Raw genomic sequence first — 22,626 nt, 5'->3', positions numbered from 1 at the left:
CACCAAAGCTCATAGTTCATAAAAACAAACACCACATCTCTCTTCTTTTTATCCTTTCCTATAACTCATGATGCTGCAAATCTTCTTCTTTCCAATAATAGCCATGCCACTCAAAAACATTTTTTTTAAAAATTAATACTATGGTAATATGTATAAATTTTTATTAATATATCTTTTCAAAAGCAATGGCAAAGCTGCCTAGCCCCACGAGTTTCAACTTTTAGTAGTGGGAATGAGAAATTGACAAGGACCAAAGGAGATTTCTTAGCAATCAAGCAAATTATCAACCACTTGGTGGTCATTTACTTCCACCATTGAAGATTATTGTATTCTCCATGAAGATTAGAAGGCAGAGTGGGTATCAAATAATGGTAAGTTCAGTCACTAATATGTTTGGCATGCCCATCAATGTTGTGTACCAATCAAACAAAGTAGCTTTCCCTATTCAACTCTTAAGATTTTATCCATCCATCTTTGAATAAGAACATCAAATGACAATGGCTTATTTAAGCTTTTTTTTTTTTTTCTTCAAGGAAAAAAGTAATTATAATAGCTCATTCTAGGCCTAAGAACACCAATATCAATGGGTAATTTAAAAAAAGTTGATTAAATATAAAAAATCTAAGCATTTACAATAAGAAGCGATTATATTGAGAGTAATTATATCTAACCCTCAAAATCTGTAACAATAAAATGCAGATTTTAGAGTGTTAAACTTGTTTTCTGATTCATTTTGTTAATCCACAATTAAATGCATTGACTATAAACTTATTTGAATAAAATTATTTCCGATCTTAAAGATTTTGATCATTTTTAATCATTAAAACATTTGAATATAATTGTCAATTAGCAAAAATATTTGACCTTTTCTATTCAATAAAGTCTTTCAAAAAAGTGAAAATAAATTAATAACTAATCAGATTTGTCTTAGTAGCACTAAAGTCGTATCCAATAAATAAAATCTCAAATATAAATTTTAATTAAAATTAAATAAATAAAAAATAATTAATTAGTAATTTGAACCTCTGCTTTTTATAGATGCAACAGTAACAATATAATAGTGCTTCACCTTTTGATATTTAGAACTAAAAAGTGTATTAACATTTTAATAATACTAAAATATTGAAATTAAAAAAGTAAAGAAACATTTAATTCATATTTTAAGAAAGCAAAGCTTTTTTTGTCAATTATCCCAAGTGAAATTGATTGATACAAACTTCACTCCTATGCATAGGACGCATATGCAATGCAAGAGACCTAGGTTTCAGGCTTCAATATGCTCTATTATGACAATTGACGTGTGATTTGCAGTAGGATTAAAGACAAAGATGCTACCTAGAGCAATTCCATTCTAATGGCTAGTCAATTACAGCCACACATGGGTTTTTTGTAGGAGAAATTGCATTATTCTTTCTGGCATGTCATTTCAGGATTTGCATAACAATCCATCTCCTCTAAATCTCATCCAAATACACCAGCAAGGACAAAAATTTATCATGGCAACCACATTTCTAAGAACATAATTGTGATACAAGAAGACAATTAGTTGATGTCAACTCACAAATGCATCTCTCTTCTTTCCTTCGGTTTCATCTCTTCTTTTTTGAATACTATTCTTTATAACTTAAAAAAAAAAATTTAAAAGAAATAAAAATCAAGTATGATTATGTGAGAATTCAATTGAATTCTTTTCTTGCAAATGATTTATTCCAATGGAAGCCTTAATGAACTTTCTCCTTCAATGACTATGCAAGTTCTAACAGCATCTAGCAAATGATGTAGAATGTGAAATCCAGCTGCTAAGAGAATATTTCAATAGAGCAAGATACCCGGCATAATAGTACATGAATACAATACAATAAGCGCACATTTCAAGCCTGTTGCACTGGCAGAAATGGTTGATGTCTGCAATCAAAGACCGTCAAAAAACCGGATATGGTCTTCAAATGTCTCCCCGTGCCGTATTTTGGCCACTGATCCATCTTCTTCAACCTAAAATATTTAAATAAATTCAAATTCCAAGGATTAGTGTTCTTGGCAAATACTGCTCCAGAAGAAGAAACCACAATTTTTAACTAGTTCTGAGGTATTCAAAACATAAAATGATTTGTATAGAAAATAGGTAGATTAACATGGCAAACTTCAGGCACAGCGAAATAAGATATACAATTTTATGAGGAATAGAATGTTCTCTGTGATTGGTACAGAAGAGAGGCACTTTTAAGGGAGATCCAATGTTAATCCATACCCAGTACTCAGGAGGGCGCATCTTCAGATTGTATGTTGATGCCATACTCATACAATAAGCACCAGCATCATGGACAACCAAACCAGCTCCCTGAAAAGTACAACTCTTGATTAGAAAATAAAAAGAGATCATTAATGCAACTGCCCCATAAAAAAGCTGAACATTTTACCTCAGCTGGAGTTGGAAGTTCTCTATCCTTTCCTAAGAAATCAGCAGATTCACAGACAGGACCCACCACATCAAAAATTGAAACTTCAGCGTTAGTTGGTGCACGAGAAACAAGTTCTATGTGCTGCAACAAAATATTAAAAAGTCAATTTAAAAAAAAGAAGGAAAAAGAAAAGGAAAAGGAACACTAAGGAGGATGGTTTGAAATTGCGGTAATGACCATAAGTAAAGGAAACGGCTTGTTGCAACGCTTTTTTTTTTTTTCAAAAAATTTACAAAGTTCATGAAATAAATAAATATTCAAAAATATAATTAAAACTAAGATATGCAATTAAATAATACGTACAAATATATCAAATAAAGATATTAGATCCATCATTCTTGTACATCTTAGTATTAATCAATTTAAAACCAAAATAACGAAAAAGATAGTAAATAACAAACCTTATTACCACCAAAATGGATGTCTCGGAGATTCTTAATTATCTTGACTTTGATCCTAAGACATCAGTAGCTTAGGTTGTAAACTTACAATGTAATTAGGTATTTTATTTACTATGTAATTAGGTTGTAAACTTACCATTTAATTTAGAAAATCAATTTTAACTTTTAAGAGTTAATTTCATATTATTTATTTTTCTTAAATTTTTTCTTGCCAAAGCCTAAATTTATACTTAGTAAATATTGTTAAAACTTAAAACTTTCTTTGATATTTATTTTTTAAATATTTATATATTCACCTAAAAATAATTCAAAAAAGCTAAAAATTAGGGAAAAAAATAAACAATAACACAGACTCCTTTACTTCAAAACTACCTTGTCTATTTGATAATCCACGCTCTTGAAGAGAAATGAATGATTTCATTTGAATTGGTTTTCGAGAAAATTGGGAGAAAGTTGGGAGAAAATGGCTTAGTTGCTTAGAGAGGATGAAAATGTGCTAAAATGAATGAACCAAGATAGTTTTTTACCCAAAATATGTTTCCTCTACTGCATTTCACATAAAAGAGGTAAAATAAATAAATAAATAAACAAATAAATAAAGAATTCTTAGCCAGAAAAGTAAAGGCCATTACGACCGTTACATAATAGTCGATTATGGCTGTTACCTTTAGATAACGGCCATAATGGCCTTTATAGTTACAAATTTAAAAATTCATTAAATAATAGTGGTAACGATAAGCAAAAAAAAAACCTTTAAATAACGGCTGTTACATTATGTAATGGTCGTTAAATAATGTAACGGCCGTTATTTAAAACCATGCTAAGAAGCAACAAAATAGTATTTAAGAGCAAGATGGGGTAGGACGGTTGGGTGGTGATTGCTACTTAGGGGCTGTTTGGTATGTGAGGTTAACAAGGGTAATTGTTATCCTTGTAACTTTTAACTCCTCATTAATATTGTTTGGATACTTAAAAAGATCAGGTTAACTTTTTACCTCATTAATATTTATGCCTTCTTAGAGGTTAAATGTAGACCTTGAAGAATTTAGGTTAATAATTACTCTCTTTAAGGGTTAAAATTTACAAGAATAACATTTAACTCTTTATTTTTTAACTTTCTACCAAAAACACCTTTAGAGAGATCAAATACATAATTCAGAATAAAGCCAGTTTGCAAGCTTGATTCTCTTTAAAAATTGGATAAATTTATTACCACAGATGTCTGACAACATTCAGAAAAATGCACAATGCTACAATTTCTCACACATGCTTAGGCTGGCTGCAGTAGCTACCAACTAGCAAGAATGTAAAAAATAGTTCATACACCCAATTGCATTTAAGGAATAGTTTAGTGCCCTAAACAAATGCCTATAACTAATCCAAGATTAAATAAACTGTTGAAACAGCTGTGCCCCCAGCAACACTGTCTGGTACAAGTATAACCAATGAAAATGGTAATAATAAGCAAGCATATAGTCAAAAATGGGAAAAAAAATGTTAAAATAGTATTTCTCCCAACAGCATCATCTTGTAACTTTCTTTTTTGAGCCAGCATTATCTTGTAACTTATAAAAATAGTATATACTAAATTATTCCCCTATAGCTATTATGAAGACATGAGAATAAGATAAAGTCAAACAGAAATAAAATTCAATTAACAGATGAGAATAGTTTTATCTAGCAGCTGATGAACCACACATCTCCATTATTTGGTTGAAGTACATGACAAGAAGCAAATAACAAGACAAAGTAATTTTTTTTTTTAGGCATTTGAGCAAGGGTATAATATTTGACCATAGTATCTCCAGATAATTTTTTTTAAAAAAAAGTAAGAAAAATTAGGATAACAGGATATCCAATAAATATAAAAAATTCTCTGGCATCAAACATGGGCATACTCAATATCAAAAGCAGTTCATTACATTCTGAACTTCTGATACTTACTTGATATGCACCATAAAGACTAGGACGAATAAGTTCAGCCATGCTACCATCAATCACAATAAAATTTTTAGTTCCATTAGTTTTCACCCCAGTAACCCTGTTGACCAGGCAGCAGGTATTTGCAATTAGTGATCTCCCTGGTTCAATGATGAGATTGAGATTCCGTGAGAGTACCAATTCTCGAACCTAAATTGACAACGAATAATGTAAATATTAAGTGAATTTTTATTACAAGCACTGCTAGCAGGTGGACACTTGATATAATGCTCAGAAATAATGATGTTGATCAAGGTAAAATGTAACATTCTGGTCCTTAAAACACAAGAGCACTATACAGTCCACAAATCATCATGAACATGGAAAATAAATGGACTTGGCACTTAAAAACTTAATTATGTATATCCTTATGAGCAAGGCCCTAAAGAATATGCAGTCAAACATAAGTAGACAGCAGACCTACTGCTACATGTGTATCAATTATTACTAATCCTGACAATGACTACATGAATAATAAAAGTACACACTCGTGCAAATGTGATTCACATAAAAAAAGTCATGTGACAAGACTTATGTATGATCCTTACAGTATCAATGAGATCTCTAGGTGAAGGAAGGACAGCACCAGTATGATAATAATCTATGCCTAAACCACCTCCAATGTTTAGGTAATCAACTTCAAAACCTTGTGCACGAATTTGGTCAATGTAGTTGACCATGAGAACTGCAGCATCCCTGAAAATGTCCACCTAAAGCACATTTTAAAGAGAGCTTTAATTTTAATAAAGAGTTAAAAGAATGAAGTAGATATATGTAAATACCAAAGAAAAAAATTATAGAAGAGCAAGGTCAACAAAGGTAAATGGAATGAGAACAGTCCTCTAATGATAATAATTTATTTGACAAGAAGCATCAAAAGGTTGTAGAAAGAGAATTAAAAATAGCCGTCATCGTCATGTCCTGACTAAGTAAAACAGGAGGAAGAAATAAAACAAGAGGAAGAAAAAACTTTTAATGCTTCCACACATTAGTTAGCACATGTTCACAACATACATTTCAAGTACCATTATTAACATCTACATGAATCATACAAGCATAAAAGGGTTAACTGAAATCTGTCATCCAGAAATGAGGGCCACCAACTGAGTTTAGGAACTTCGAAGACAATTTCTAACAATTGCACATTAAAAACAAAGGTTTAACATTAAAAAGAAATAAAAAATAAAATTTACATGAAACATGAGGGTTTCCTATGTCTAATTTATGAAATTTAAGCAACATCCAAATGTATGGGCTATGAATGATGGACTCAGGAATTGACATATCAAAGAATGGCCAGCTGACAGAATTCATAAGCATAAATTTCCACATTACATACCTTAGTGGTGGTAAAAGTGATAACAAAGTGAATTATAATATTTTTTATAACTGATTATGGTCATATTCCTAATCCATGGCATAAGAATCTAAATTGTAAATTACTGCAGGAAAAGTGAAAAATACATGTGCTATTAAGATACCTTGGTAATGGTTGAGCCAAGATGGCAATGGGCCCCCACAAGCTTCAGCTCATTAGGATGTGCCTTTACAGCATCAAGAAACCATTGCAGCTTCTCATTTCTGATGCCAAATTTAGAGTTCTTATTCCCAGTGGCAACATAAGGATGAACCTATGAACATAAACACAAAATATTTAATATTTACAACAATGATTTCAAAGACAGCAACTTCAACAAGAATGAAATCCCAATCACATTAGAATTTGAGAACCCTAATTCAATCATAAATAAACTAGGAAACAATAGACCTAATAAGAACAAAATTCCTAAATAATAGAACACTTAAATATCCTAACTTTACAATGAAAATAATTCCTAACTTGTATTAGGATCCTCATCTTCCCATACTGCATTACTTTATCATAAATTTAGAAACCTAATCAGCCTTGGCTCCATTATCCAGAAATCTGTAATCTTTGTATGGCACCAATATCACACCTATCATGCTAAGCATTCAGAATATCGTGACAGAGATGGTGAGAAGTAGGCATGGCAACAGGTTGATTTTTGGCATACCCCATACCCACCTTGTCCATTTTCAGGATGGGGCACATTCAAGACAGTGCAGGGTGGATCAGATATTACCTGTTTGTTTTCTAAGTTCAAAAAAGATAACATAAATATTGAACTTTTCACTTTACAGAAACAAAGCAATGCTAATAAATGCAATTCCTTAGAAGACAACCAAGTAAAAAAGTATTCTAGAACCTGATCACCAAGAAATACTTCTTGAAAAACAACTTCATTTCAGTAATACTATAATACTATATTGATATATTCCACATACAAATTAAAGAGGGCCAAGTTCTAGTTCCTGACATTCAAAGTCTCAAATAAATTCAGGCAACTTGATATGATTCCGCTCAAGGAGCAGGAACAATCCTCTTACCATATAATATTGGCTCAAAAATAGACATAGGCCCCACCAATCTTATTTTCAAACGACAGATTAACAATTCATTTCTCCTTGCTAATCAAGCATGGCATCTCATTTACCTGACATTCTAATTTGCCTAAGACATGTATTAATTATTAACCCAATCAAGCAAAGAGAGCAATGTTGCCAATTTCTCCAATACACATAAATTTCTAAATTATTCTTTTTACTAATGATGTCATTAGCTTTACAGATACCTGAGGGTCCACATCTGGATTGATTCGAAGTAAAACATTAACCTTTTTGCCAGCAATTCTAGCAGCTGCTACAATATTCTCTAAATCAAATTCACTATCCACATTAACAAAGACACCTTCTTGGGCAGCTAACACCAAATCCTCCAGCAGCTTCCCATTTCCATTAAAAATGCACCTGCTCATTGACACATTAGCCTGAGTAAGATATGCAAACAGCTTCACGCTCAACTCGTCAGTTACTCCTACATGCGAATGTGCATATCATAAACCAATGCAAGTTGAACACTAAAATTGTGCAAATAGAAAGACCAATTTTCCCAATCACACGAAACGCAAGCATAAGAAGGTCCATATAAGAATACCTTGCGGGATCGAATCCAGCATGAAGAGCCAACCTGAGCTCATTGCCACTAACCAGCACAGCTCCACAACCCAATTGCCTCAAGTGCTCCAAAATCTTCAAATTATTATTAGCCTTAATTGCATACCCAATAATGGATCTCAATCCCTCTAAAGCATCTCTGTAAGCCTCAAAATTCCGAGTAATCTGTGGCTTAGTGTACAAATAAAAGGGTCTTTTCTCAACATTCTCCATGATATCCTGCACCTTGAGTTTCTCACAATAGAGGAAGCCATCAGGAGATTTTGCGAAACAATGCTTAAACGGCGCAGTTTCTTTGGTTACGCTATTAGCAGGGTTCTGGGACAAAACTGCTTTGAGAGGCCGAGACTTTACAAAGGATTTGTTGCTTCTAACGGTTAAAAGAGGAGTTTTAAGAAATGGGTTTTGACTCAAAGGAAAAGTAACGATTTTGGAGAGAGAGGGTGGATGGGAGAGGTGGGTAGTGGCGGCCATTGATGAATAAGTAGAGCAAAGAAAGAGAGACTGAGAGAGTGTCTAGACTGAAGGGTTTAAGAAAACTAAACTGCAGGGTCAAATGAAAAACGTCTATATTGGGTTTTGATTCTGTCATGTGCTGTTATGTTACCTATGAAAATTGTAAGAAAATTAAGTTGGATTTTACATTAGGACCGAAAAAGCCAAAACGATTTTTGGAGCCCAAGCTTCTAACTCGGAACGTGAGCCCAAAACGTGGGACGACATTGTTTTCGAACCGATCTAATCCGCTCCACGGGTTGAGTCAACAAAATTTGTTTAAGGTGGCCAATCATAACATATATATATATATATATATATATATATATATATATATATTAGTTAATATTAAAATATTACATTAAATTCTTACATAAAATTTAAATATCCAATAACTAAAAAAATAAATATAAATTCCATACAATTAGATTACATGACATAATAAAGCAAGATTAAAAAATATAATAAAGAAGTTTGAAAAATTAGATATTAGTAAATGATAAAATAAATATATTAGTTAAAAATAAATATATATTTAAGTTAATCTATCTAAAATTTACATAATTGTTTAGACCATTAATTTAATTTACTTATTCAGATATAAATAAAATAATTTTTTTTAACTCAAATGAAATAAATGATAGGAAGTTAAATAGGAAAGAAGATAAAAGGAAAAAAAAAATAATGTTGAATGAGGGGAAGAGAAAAAAATAAAAAATCTAATTTAATTTTAGATAATGTAATAGGAAATTATGCGATTGCCTTGAATTAAATTTTCAAATAGCAATTACTTATCAATTATTTTAGTATAAATTATAAAAATTTAAATAATTAGTGAATTATTTATTTATTTAATAATAACTAAGTAATTTTGATATTTCAACTTAAATCATATATAAATTATAAATTACTAGGGTTGAATAGAAAATCCAAAGGGTAATTAATGAAAAATAAAATTTATTATACTTATTTAATTTTTTTTTATAAATATTTAGAGAGATTAATAAAAAAAATTATAAGAAATCAATTAATAAAAAAATTAAATTTTATTAATACCGATTAAAAATTTTTTAAAATAATTAAGAGCCTAAACTACCCTAATCTTTCTCACCTACCTCCCTCATATATATATATATATATCCTGAACACCCACTTCATTCGAAAGTCATGTAATGTTAACTCACCCAAAAATATTAAGACCTTTGGCTTCATAGCATTTATTTAAATATATAAAAAATATCAACCAACTTTAATTATTTTCATATTTTCTAGTAATTATAAAATAATTTAAAGGTACTATTTTATATTATCATGCAATTCTTTTAGGTGCTATTTAGCGATCTTCAATTCCTCAAAAATGGGTGCCTAAAGCTTAGTGGCTCACCACGAACAAGCTATTTGACTTTGGGCTACAGACTTAAATCAACCTATTCAATAGGTATTAGAGGATCATCTATTCAATAATGATATAATTTAAAAAATAAAAAATAAAAAAAGAGAGAGAGGAGAAGACGTTAAGTTTGTTAAAGATTTTTGCGCGTTTGTTAGAAAGAAATTGAATGGAATGGTATGCATTTGGCTTCCTACCTCTTTCTTTCAACTGCAACTAAATATAAAAACGAAAGGTTTCTCTTTTCTATTTTTGGAGCCATCCTTTAGGGCCTCTGATTTCTCAGTGAATTAAATATCCATACACATCTGCTTGTGCTTCTCTTCCTTCCTACATTCTTGCCTAAAGGTAATATCTGCATTTTCTTTCTTCGTAATTTTGTTCTAATTCTTGCATTCCTCAATCACCTCTGGCTACCCTTTGACTATAGGTGCCCGCATTTGATACTTTGGTTTTCTTTCATTGATTTATGTATTGGATGTGAAGCTACACGTTTAGTAATAGCTACCCTTTTGGTTTCCTCGTTACTCTTCTCTTAATATTTGATTGTATAATTTATATTGATTTATATTGCTTGAATTTGTCAGGTTATTGATTTTTCATTCGTGTAGTTCCAATGCTTCTTTTAAGAGTTTCAATCTTCCTTACCTGCCTTGTCATTTTTAAGAGTATGTTTATGCATGCATATGTGTCGTTTGTTTCTTGGTTGCTATGATTTTTCACATTAGACATTTACATGTTTAAACATTTGTTTTTGATTGCCGGTTTTGATGTTATGAAAGTGGGTACTGCAAGGACTCATTTGTTTTCCTTTGGATTTGCAGTTCTCTCATCTTCTCATTTGGTTTGTAGGCATAAAAATATTTCACGAGCTGCAATTGTTTATTGGCGCTTGAAAATCCTGCTGCTTTTACTAACTCGAGTTGATAGGCTTTTCAGGATTTAATCATGGCAATGGCAGAAAATGTTTCTGGGCCGCTTGATCGACATATCAAAGCAGGTAAGCATTCGACCATGTATTTTTCATTGTTAGTGAAATGAGGAAGATGGACAATGAGGATTTTGAAAATAAGATTTATGATCCCAACATCTCACATCAATTATATGGGGAATTTGATGTGTGTAGATAAAATGTCGTCTCTCCTGACAAATATCTTTCAGGGATAGTCCTCCTAAGGCACTTAAAAGTTGCATTTGACATTTGATGATGATACAAACTTGAGGCTTTATGTTAATTTACTTTTCCTGGTTTATTAATAGGACCCTGGATATCACATTCAAGTTCTTCTACTATAAAATCTTTGAAGTTATTGCCTTTGAATATTGATCACACAGGTCTGGAAAAATCTGACATTGAGAACTATGAGGAGGAAAGGAAGACTAGGCTTGGATCTCTAAAGAAGAAGGCAATTAATGCCTCCAACAAGTTCAGGAATTCTTTGACAAAAAAGGGCCGCAGACACAGTAGAGTGATGTCTGTTGCAATTGAGGATAACATTGATGACGAGGAATTACAGGCAGTGGATGCATTTCGTCAAGTACTTATCCTTGATGAGTTATTGCCCTCTAAGCATGATGATCACCATCTGATGCTCAGGTCATTTTTCTCTCCCTTTTCCAGTTTTAATGACTGAGGTCATGCATTTATTCATGCAGTTTTTGCTTCTAAATTTGAATTCAACTAAACAAAAAGACTTGAAATTCTTCCCTTTCTCTTGGAGAAGGCAATGAAAATGTTATTATATTCCTTGCATTTTATATGAATTGATATTCCAACAGAAAAGGGCATATGTTTAAATATGTTTCCAATGTCAATTCTCATTATTGTAAGTGCTAGGACATGAATATTGTTTGGAAAATTTCATAGAAATAGGGAATGGGCATTTTCTTGTGTTAAGACCTTTCTCATCAAGAACATTTTAAAAGAAAGATTTAAATGTAAACATTTAGAGGTTTTATGCATAATTGAGTTAATTCAGGACATTTTTTCATTAGGGGACATTATTAGGATTTATTTCCTTAAATTTAACTGGATGGTAGTTGTTCACTTGTTTGGATAATGCAGAAAATGACCTAGGTTGTTAACCTAATGCATCATGATACAGATTTTTGAGGGCCAGGAAATTTGATGTGGAGAAGGCAAAGCAAATGTGGTCTGATATGCTCCATTGGAGGAAAGATTTTGGTACTGACACAATCATGGAGGTAACAATCAAAAAAACAAGTTGGAAAGGTAGATATAGAATGTTATTGTGCAAGGCACCATATTGTTCTGAGCTTCATTTGGCTTTTTTTTTTAGGACTTTGAGTTCCAGGAATTAGATGAAGTTGTGAAATACTATCCACAAGGATACCATGGGATTGATAAGGAAGGAAGACCTGTTTACATTGAAAAATTGGGTGAAGTTGATGCCAATAAGTTGCTGCAAGTCACAACATTGGATAGATATGTGAAGTACCATGTGAAGGAATTTGAGAAAACCTTTGCTTATAAGCTCCCAGCCTGTTCAGTTGCAGCAAAGAAGCACATTGACCAGAGCACCACTATTTTGGATGTGCAGGGAGTGGTATGTGAGGATTTTAAGTACTAGAGTATGCAAAAACGCCATATAGTTGCTATAGCATCTCAAAATTTGTGAAATTGAAATGCATTAAATTTCTTGTTTTACATTTTTAGAATTCCAGCACTAACCAAAATATTCATGACTCAGGGTCTCAAACACTTCACCAAAACTGCAAGGGATCTTATTACACGCATTCAAAAGATTGATGGTGACAATTACCCTGAGGTAGTCATTTTATAGGTCTTTCTACTTCCATTGGATCAAGGTCAGGTTTTTTTAACTCTGCATGACATTAATTGAAATTCTTTTATATTTGCAGACACTAAACCGCATGTTCATCATCAATGGGGGTTCTGGATTCAGGCTTTTATGGAACACTGTTAAGTCTTTCCTTGACCCTAAAACTGCTGCCAAGATCCATGTAAGTATTCCACATCTATTCATCTACAGATAGTGCGGCTTCCCTTCCAGTAATGTCACTAAATTACTGAAATGATTTTTCGTCAGGTCCTGGGTAGCAAATACCAGAGCAAGTTGCTTGAAATAATTGATGCTAGGTAAGTCAATTCTTGATCTTTTACAGGAAAACAGTGTTTTTCAGAAAATGTTTCTCATCTTCCAATTTCTATATGTTAGCATAGTTTGGTTCTAATATACTTGTTCCAAGATCATATAAAAATATATTTTTTTAAGTTTCTTTACTGAACCCCTATTTTCTGGACTGCGACCAGTGAGCTGCCAGAGTTTTTGGGTGGTACTTGTACTTGTGCTGATAAGGGTGGCTGTATGCGCTCTGACAAAGGCCCATGGAATGACCCAGAAATAATGAAGGTAGATTACTACTACCTATTGTATTTGTTAAAATGATATACAAGAAAATGACAAATTTTCTATTATGATGATCCAGATGGTTCAAAATGGTGTAGCCAAATGCAATAGGAGAACTTTGTCAGGAATTGAGGAGAAGGAAATCTCTGAAGATGAGAAGGCATGCTCAAAGGTACTTTGTCCTTAGTAGAGTATGGTATTTCAATTTTCATGGGTTCATGGCCCTCTTATTCATTACATTTTTGTAAATATACAAGAATGAATAATTTCCTAGACTGTACAAGTTTTTATCCATTGATTGATTGCTCAACTTCCCTACTTTTCCCCATTTTTTGCTGGTGGCATTTGACAAGATGGAGAGAGGCGATTCCTTCAATGTAGAAACAAATATGGATGTTGTGCATCCAAAGTATCCTGTTCCTGAAGAAGTAAGTTTCTCGGATTTCCATCTGATACAAGCAATGCATAATAATGAAAGGGCTTAAGATGTAGAGATGCAACTAGGGTCAACTAGCTTACTTGCATTGGCATATAGCTCGGAAAACAAATTTTCAACTTCTACATAATAATTGGAGATCAAAAATCTAGGAAATTTGAAAGTTTATTACATTTTGAGTTTAAAAGGAAAGTCATCAAATTGTCTACGGATTCCTTGTAATTCTCTTATATGTTTGCAGTTTCCTATTATCAAAAAGAGAGACATTGCCAACAACTTTGGCATCATTCCAATCGTTGACAAGTCTGTAGATGCTGCTTGGCCTACTCCAATGCAGAAGCACGGATACAACATCTCTAAAGGTATGCAATTTATTAATATGCATATATTACATAAAATCAAAACTTATGCATATAAGATACTTCATGGCATAAAGCTTATTTGGAGGACATTTTGTAACACTTTCAGAATTGTTACAATTTTAAAATAGTTTCTTCGGTACTTGAGGACTAATGCATTCTGCAATCAGCTGCCTTCTACGAATAACAACATTACATTCCATTTCCAATGTTGCAGATCATTTTCCTGCAGGCGATGGTTGTAAGTCCGATGGAAATAACAGTCCAATTATTAGTGGGGTTCTGGCCTTTGTGATGGGAATTGTCACCATGGTTCGCATGACGCGCAACATGCCAAGAAAGCTTACTGAAGCTGCTATTTATGGCTATGATGATTCAATGATGAAAAGCCACGCATTGCCAGCGCCCTCCATCTCTACCACAGAATACAAGAACATGATGATGAGCATGGCTGAAATGGAAAAGAAGTTGAATGTTCTTGCCTCAAGAGCTGATACTATGCCACCTGAGAAAGAGGAAATGCTGAATGCTACTTTAAGGCGCGTTGATTTCCTTGAGCAAGAGCTGTTAGCAACCAAGAAGGTTTTCTCCAATTCTCTCCTCCACATACAGGAAAAGGAAGAAAAGTAGTTTAGAAAATAACTAGTTTGTAAGAGCAGTAAGAGCCAGAAATATTTGAGATAATTTTCTGTATTTTATATGTCTTATTTGTGCAGGCACTTGAGGATGCAACTACTAAACAGCAGGAACTCCTGGAGTACATTGAAAAGAAAAAGAAGAAGAAGAAGAAGAAGGTATGCAAACGTTGACATATCTCAGATGTTCTTTATAATTGCTATACATGACAATCCTAATCAAGTTCTTTCATATTTCAGTTTTTCGGATTTTGACTGAAGAATCCATAACGCTTAGTGAGGGTGAAAAGTTCTGAGTTTTTCTGCTGCGCTCCAAAAAATAATTTGAGAACTTACAGTCAGACACATATGGCGATTAATATAAACTTCATTGCCTTATGTTGGTTGTTACGTAAAATCATTTTCTGCTTTGTATAACACTCGACTCAAACCTTTGTACATTATACACATGGTAATTTTTTTGCTTTCCTTTGCATAATTGTGCAACTCACACCACTTTAAAGACTCATTATTTCATTTCGGCTTTGTTTTGGTGGATCACACCATGAGCAGTCCAACAATAATCCTAGAGACTCGAAATCAAACACCATACTTTCATTCAGAGCAGGCCTAATTTCCCCACTTCAAAGTTCTTCCAGAGCATGCTTGTCTTGCTAGACTATATGTCATCGCTGTCTCGCACAATTATCGAAAGGAACTAACAAAATAGAATATTTTCTTCCAAAATCTTTAGTAGAATTGTAGAAATGAATCAGGATGCTTGTAGATAACATGATCACCTTCAGCAAGTTCAAATTCTACAATTGTAAAATAAACACAACCGTCTATTTAGTAACAGGGACTCGAGCGATTGAATTGGGCAGCTGCTGAAAAACCATTGTACCAAAACTAAGCACCTAGATGATGACATGCAAAAGCTATCAATATGCGAAAGCCCTTGACAATTATCAAGTCCATTCATATTAGAAAATATAAGGAAAAACCACTAAATTTGGAAAACCAAACCACGCACACATGATTTAAGAACAATGGCGGTCATACAATAATTTCCTTATAACAAAGTCTTTTCCTTCGTAATCAACAGAAACTCACATCAATTAGAAAGTGTCCTCAGCACGACCAACATCTGTGCTTGTATGTTAAAACACTTCGTACAGAAAAGACAAATTTTTGTGCCAGCCAGAAAGTCACCAAAGTCTCCCTCCATAGGCAAAACATCTTACCAGCAAAACTTCTTTTTCTGATATGCACAGAAAAATTTTCAGCCACATATCATATATATCAATAAAAAGAAACGCCTACTTCCTAGGCCATATACAAAAAAAGAGAGATTGATCTCCCTACCCGGTACTTGGCTTCTTCTTGACTGTCTACGTACACGAGCAAATCTTCTAGCTTCATTAAAGCTTCATGTAAAGCCTGCTCAGGAAGCACAAATGATCAATAACATTATCCCTCTTTTAGAAAATGGAGAAAACAACAGATGCTCCACTTGATGCAGTAACTTAAATATAGAGAATAATGCAAAAACAGAAAAGTTGCCACAACATGAAAGAGATGCAATACACAACTGCAAGTCAACCATGAAAAGACTAAAATATGCCCATTAATTAAGGTACAAGATATGGGAAATTTAACCAAAAAGCCTTTTCATCATCATTGAAATAAGACAGCTACAGTTGATGATCAAAGACTAGCTAAGCCAATAGCATTTCCCTTTGTTGCATAAAATTGGTCTCAAAATCAAGCACGATGATAAGACAATAAGTGAAAATCTAAAAGCAACATTGCTCCACAATCAAATCACTTTGAACCCAACAAAGCCAAGGTGCTGATTTAACATAGTGAAACTAGATTTTTCACCAGATTCATGATTTGTCAGACAAAACTTATTAGTGCCACCAAAAAATAAATAAATAAATAAAGAAAAGTGAAGAAACATCCAATACTTCACGTAAAAGCTTAAATGACAGCTGATACGTAATAGACTTGCACATTATGATCGCCACTTAGGAGTTAACAAGCCCGAACAATGTCATCACACATAATAATAATATGAAATAGAGCAATTATACCTTTTTGGTAGCAATTAGCTCTGCTTCTAGGGCATCCACACGACAAACAGCGGCATTCAGTAATTCCTCTTTCTCATAAGGCATTTCTGTTGGCTTTGCTCTAAGTGTATCCACTTTCTCCTCTAGCTCACCTAGCCTTTTCAGTACAGAAGAGAGGAGATCTGCCTCAGTAAAAGCTGGAGTTGGTGAAGGGGGACGGAACTCTTCCTGTGTTGCCTCCAAGAAAACTTCAGGAGAACTTTGATCATCAGATGAAGCATTGGGAAGCCTCTTAGTTACACGGAACACCAAAGTTCGTAGAAGAGTGAAAAGTGTGACGAAGAAAGCCATAACTGCTACAAATATTCTAACGTGAATTCCTTCTGGACTCTTCGGAGTTTCAGGCAGAGCAAGTGTTGCTGCATTGAAAATTTCACCTTCATCATTTGCAAGGTTAAAGAAAAAGAACATGGACAATGTATCAATCAAACAAATATACCATACATCTGAAGTTGTACACAACTGAACAGATTATGATATCTACCTGTTTAACATAGACAAATTAACAGTTCTCCTATCACGTAATATCACTACCAGAGATTTTATTGTTGGGTGTTGAAAAGTTTTATGAAAGAAAAAGGCTGGCAACCAGTGTAAACTAAGAATGAATCAGTATGGAAATTGGCAAGAGAGATAAAAAGAATGACTACAACAATTGTTCTCAAGGTACCCATAAACCACAACTAACTCAGCCAAATGCCCTAGGGATAAAAGCATTAAGCTAAATAGAAGTGGACCTTCTTTCCTTTAACCTTGACACTTGTCTCGAGTATATGGAACCATGAGTTGTTAGCCCTTGTGAGTAAAAAAAGCATAATTAATAGGGTGGATATACCAGACCTTGAGGAGACACACAGCATATTTTTTTGAAAAAGCCCAATGACAGATAAATACAGAACAATATAGGCAGTAAACACTACTTCACTCACTAACCTTTGGAAACAGAAGGCCTCTGAATGGATGCTTGCTGTTTCCAACCAGCATCAACAGCTTTGTCAACCATAGGAACATATTCATCATACCCTGAGAAGTTACCAGCATAGCTTGCCTTTCCAACCACCTTACCCTGGAAATTAAAAAAAGCAAAGTAAAGTGAAAAATTAAAACCAAATAAAAAGAACAACAATCAACACTGGATTTGTTAGTTAATTACAGTGATTTAATTACTTATTTTAGATGATTTGCTTTCCTTTTACGTTAATATTGGCGCTATATCCAGAAATATTTTTAGCAGACACGCTTTGTCATTTTTAAACTGACTGAAGAAGAAATATCTAAAAGAAAGTGCACCAACGGTTAGCAATAAAAAATAGTGCTTGAGAAATTTTATGAATTTATCATATTAGTTTTGTTATTCAAAAAGTGGAATTTGAGGAACAAAAGAGACGGCATGGCAACTGTTTTTTGGTAACTCATTACTTGATCCTTCAATTACTAATGCAAAATAAATTTTGAATCACAACAGCATAAACTGCATGGCTTACACACAAAGCATAAAGAACATATTAAAATTTTAAAACATCAAAACATACTTCTTCGCGAACAGGAGTCAGTCGAAGATGTGAATAACTCTTCAGTGCTTTGGGGGAAGCAATATCTTCAGCTTCAGATCCTGACTCAGCAGTGGATGTATCACTACCTCTGACAAGCTACAAAATATCCAGTGAAGGTAATTGTAAGGAAACAGAAGATTTGCATATGTCTATATGAAACTGATGAATAAGGTGATTTCCTACCACAGGGTAACGTGGCTTAGCATATGCAATAACCTTCCCCTCACTGTTTAAAACTTTTACAACCTGGTGGGCACGCCGTGCTTCACCATTAAGAACCATCTGCAACATAGTAAACGCAAGCAACTGATTGTTTCTTGATTTCAAAGTAAATCAATTTATAAAATAAAGTAAAAAAAAAAAAATAGAGTACAGAACATCTAACATTTACATCATAGAAAAAAAAAAAATCAGCTAATAACCTTCAATATTTCTGGGTTTTTCCATGGTCCCTTATCTGACCGAAGGCAACCTCCCTGATCTGCACAGGTACAGGTACCACCAAGAAATTCTGGCAACTCACTGCATGAAATGCAAACTTCTTGTGAGATTCGAATAATAAGAGAAAGTAAGACCACTGAAGCATAGGAAAAATATTGAAGAAAAACTACACAGATGTATTTAGATAATAACACATGTATAATCGCTTATCCAGCCCCTTTTACCTGGCATCAATCATCTCAAGCAATTTACTGTGATATTTGTTTCCAAGAACCTAAATGAGTTCCACCAAAAGAATATTTAATAAGTTATCAACAAGCAGACAACAGCAGTGCTTTCAATGCACAGAACAGAAAACTTTTGCATACGTGAATCTTGGAGGTGGTTTTAGGATCTAGAAAAGTCTTCACAGTGTTCCATAGCAGTCTAAATCCAGGACCAGCATTGATGATGAACATTTGGTGGAGTGTCTGCATTGATTAAAGAAGCACAAAAGTTCAAATTGACAATATTACATAATTCACACTCCCTTATAATCAAATCAGAATTTGTGCACAACTTGAAGAATTAATCACGTCATGTTAAATGAGATTTTGAACCTCAGGGTAATTGTCACCATCAATCTTTTGCAGTCGCATAATTAGATCCCGTGCATTCTTGGTGAAGTTCTTAAGACCCTGAATGATTAGAAATGAAAAAGAAGAAATAAGGAATCATATGTTTTGATAACCCAACTATGTTCTCTGTAATAAAACATGCTACATACCACGCCATGAACATCTAAAATGGTTGTGCTTGAATCTATATGTCTCTTTGCAGCAATGGTACAAGCAGGAAATTTTATTGCAAAGCTTTTCTCAAACTCCCGCACGTGGTATTTTACATACCGATCCATAGTTGTAACTTGCATAAGCTTATGAGGATCAACTTTTCCCAATCTTTCGATGTAAACAGGTCTCCCTTCTTTATCCACTCCATGATAACCATGGGGGTAATACATCAAAACTTCATTCAACTCTTTAAATTCAAAATCCTGAAAACATAAGCGCAATAAACACAAGGAGATAAGAAAAAGATTCAAGAGGATCGAGGGCCACATCAATTTCAAGGAAATCGTCAAATGTAGAACCTCCATAATAGTATCAGCATCAAATTCCTTCCTCCATTGAAGCATGTCGGCCCACATGTGTTTTGCTTTTTCAATGTCAAACTTCCTTGCTTTCAAGAACCTGAGAGATGTAAAAGACTTGCAATTGTTACTTACTGACGACAAGAAAACACAGATGAAGCACAGCAACATCATACCACAAACACAGCACAACAAGAATGAGAGAAGTATAGCAGTGAAAATGACTCGGATGGAATAAATCAATATCAGAATGAAAGCATCTCAAGATAGGGCGATTAACGTATACAGAAAAACCATGAAATCAATAATAAACTCATTATGATGAGGATTGAGATATGCTAAATCAGCATCAACTGAAAAAAATCGTAACCAGACTCAACCATTAAGTTGCTCAACTTTTTGTGACCAATGCATTGATCAGTTACAAACCCCTAAGCTTAGGGAATCAACAGCTAACACATTTTTTATTGCTTTTACTAAGCTCACCATGGGAACCATGGTAAGCAAGCACAGCAAGTTGCATAAGGACAAGTAATACAAGTCAGGAATCTGATATCCACGTACCTCAACAACATATGATAATCATCATGTCTTTCTGGTAGTAATTCGTCCATGATCAATGCCTGACGAAATTCATCAACAGCCTGCAGTTCTCCAACATCCCGAACATCCTCAATCGAAACAGAACTGACTCTACCATCACTCTTTCTTCTACTGCTCTTTTTCTTCAGAGAATGCTTAAATTTAGTAGATGCATTAATTGCTTTCTTTTTAAGAGATCCTATTCTGGTTCGCCTTTCATCCTCAGAGTTTTCAAAATCAGATTTTCTCTCTTTTCTCTCATCACTACCTGAGAATCCGTCAAAGCCTGAAACAAAAGATAAACAAATAACATAGCGTTGTCATCAGAACTGAATGAACTACTGCAATAACAATACAATGTGCATTGGTACAATAGACTATAATGATTGAAACTTGAAAGACAACCACAAGTGCAAACTACCAAAGTCCCAACACATTAAAAATTCTGACTTTTTCTAATCCATATCAAAATTGACAGCATCATCTTTTCCATGAGTACCAAAAAATTTCCTCTGGGGATCGAAAGGTAACCCTTAATTAACAAAAATAAAGGACATCACTAAAATAAAATTTAAAAAAAAATTCCAAATTTGAACTCAAAATCGTAATAATCCCAACCTGCTAAAGAGCAATCACACATTTACAAGCCATCAAAATCTCCAATCACTCTAGAAGGAAGAAAAACCTTAGACCTTTTCCCTCTTTTTTTATATTAAAAAAAAAAAAAAAAAAAAAAAGAAAAAAAACCCTGCCAAAATAAACTTCTGATATGTTAAAAGAATAATTTAGGCTTCCTTTGAAATAATTCATTTGCAAGAAAAAATTCCATTGAATTCTCACACATATATTTTAAAAATGATATTTTTTAGTAAATAAAATTAAATTCTTTAATTTCAAAATGAGAATTGACTAAATAAAAAAAATTGAATTCTTGTTTCCGAAAGGGGGAATAAAAAGAAACAAATTGTGGTTACTTCATTTCTCTTTCTCAGCAACCAAGCAGCAACAGAGAGTACAAGAAACCCTATTGTGAGCCAAATCAGTGAAAAGGCAAACAAAAACCCAATGTATCAAACCAGAACAAACAAACAAAGAAAGAAACAATGAGTCAAGAAACGCATCACTCACAAGGTCTCGCGAAGCGATCCAGTGGGCCCGACATTTCCCGGCTTCAGCACACAATTGGAGGCACTAAACTCTCTCTCTCTCTCTCTCTCTCTCTGCTCAATTCCACTCGAACAACGGTCAATCGCTCTTCAGCAACAACAATGCACCCTACAAAACCCCTACATTCTCATCAAAAACCCTAAAAAAATCCGGAACTCAACTCAAAATCAGTACAACTAAAAATAAGCGAAATTAAATTAAAAAAAAAAAACCTGGCGGGAGAGATAAATGTCGGCGCCAATCACGAGGGAATCAAATGGTCATAAATGCATATCGCCGGGAACAATAAGCGAGATCGAAACAACGGAATTGCAGCAGAGATGATGATCGAAATTAAAAATAGAATAAATAGAATAAATTAGATTCGCCTGAGGAAACGACGGCGAATGAGATCGTTTGTGGAGAGGGAGGTACAGAGAGAAAGTGAGAGCGAGTTAATAGGAGACCTAATTGGGTGGGTGTGGGGTCCAGATTTTTGTGGAGTTTGGGTCGGGAATTCCACGTGGCGAATGGAAAGAAACGGTCGGTGCATTAAAGGTGGAGTTCGCCGGCGGTGGATTTAGAGATGAGTAACGGTGTTGACTGAGAATTAAAGTAAAAGTAATACAATGAATACACATGGCAGGATGTCAGCGACTCATTTTACTTTTAACTAGCAATTTTGCTGCGCGGCTCCTTTTTTTATTTTTTTAATAATATAATTTAATATTTATTTTTTAATATTTTATATTTTATTTATGTGAGCTTTTTTAGATGGCTATTGATGAATATATTCACAAAATAATTATCCCTCCTTTCTTTTCACATTTTTTATATTTTTTTTATAATTTTTTTAAAAATCTTCATATTTATATTTTTTCAAAATAAATTTATATTTATCTTCAATTTATCTAAATTTTATATCCTCTTTAAAATAAATAATTTTAAGAAAATATATTTTAAATTATATCATAATAAAGTCGAACCCACAAATTGACAATCATTGTAGTGTTACTGTTTAGTATTGACAAATGGTTGCCATGCCTTAGTTAAGAAACTCCTCTAATTCCCTTTTAAC

The 22,626-nt window shown here is 33.5% G+C and overlaps 3 protein-coding genes across 4 annotated transcripts; 1 reads left to right on the top strand and 2 right to left on the bottom strand.

Moving 5' to 3' along the window:
• Positions 1-1,661: 1,661 nt before the first annotated feature.
• On the bottom strand, positions 1,662-8,454 carry LOC110649932 (diaminopimelate decarboxylase 2, chloroplastic). Its single transcript, XM_058147199.1, has 8 exons — positions 7,857-8,454; positions 7,495-7,669; positions 6,322-6,471; positions 5,389-5,550; positions 4,805-4,990; positions 2,418-2,540; positions 2,249-2,338; positions 1,662-1,992 (listed from the first exon to the last, which is right to left on the bottom strand). Exons 1-8 carry the CDS (start codon positions 8,348-8,350, stop codon positions 1,912-1,914), a joined length of 1,461 nt encoding a protein of 486 aa, XP_058003182.1. The 5' UTR covers positions 8,351-8,454; the 3' UTR covers positions 1,662-1,911.
• Positions 8,455-9,875: 1,421 nt separating this feature from the next.
• On the top strand, positions 9,876-15,099 carry LOC110649931 (phosphatidylinositol/phosphatidylcholine transfer protein SFH3). The gene is made up of 14 exons (XM_058147194.1): positions 9,876-10,109; positions 10,701-10,761; positions 11,097-11,358; positions 11,867-11,966; positions 12,062-12,328; positions 12,473-12,550; positions 12,645-12,746; positions 12,833-12,882; positions 13,057-13,156; positions 13,233-13,325; positions 13,507-13,581; positions 13,831-13,951; positions 14,166-14,530; positions 14,665-15,099. Exons 2-14 carry the CDS (start codon positions 10,710-10,712, stop codon positions 14,755-14,757), a joined length of 1,758 nt encoding a protein of 585 aa, XP_058003177.1. The 5' UTR covers positions 9,876-10,109; positions 10,701-10,709; the 3' UTR covers positions 14,758-15,099.
• A 421-nt stretch (positions 15,100-15,520) lies between these two features.
• On the bottom strand, positions 15,521-22,005 carry LOC110649930 (phosphatidylinositol/phosphatidylcholine transfer protein SFH8). 2 transcript variants are annotated; one of them, XM_058147189.1, is made up of 15 exons: positions 21,782-22,005; positions 21,531-21,688; positions 20,385-20,688; positions 19,821-19,920; positions 19,458-19,724; positions 19,291-19,368; positions 19,060-19,161; positions 18,916-18,965; positions 18,673-18,772; positions 18,434-18,532; positions 18,230-18,346; positions 17,631-17,763; positions 16,659-17,056; positions 15,928-16,002; positions 15,521-15,823 (listed from the first exon to the last, which is right to left on the bottom strand). In XM_058147189.1, exons 2-15 carry the CDS (start codon positions 21,562-21,564, stop codon positions 15,803-15,805), a joined length of 1,878 nt encoding a protein of 625 aa, XP_058003172.1. In that variant the 5' UTR covers positions 21,565-21,688; positions 21,782-22,005; the 3' UTR covers positions 15,521-15,802. The 2 variants fall into 2 exon arrangements, with proteins under 2 accessions (XP_058003172.1, XP_021660376.1); XM_021804684.2 differs by having other exon boundaries at positions 21,531-21,677.
• Between the last annotated feature and the right edge of the window lie 621 nt (positions 22,006-22,626).

Source organism: Hevea brasiliensis, chromosome 1 (assembly GCF_030052815.1).
Source record: "Hevea brasiliensis isolate MT/VB/25A 57/8 chromosome 1, ASM3005281v1, whole genome shotgun sequence".
NCBI lineage: Eukaryota > Viridiplantae > Streptophyta > Magnoliopsida > Malpighiales > Euphorbiaceae > Hevea > Hevea brasiliensis.
This window is presented reverse-complemented; position numbering and strand designations above follow the sequence as displayed.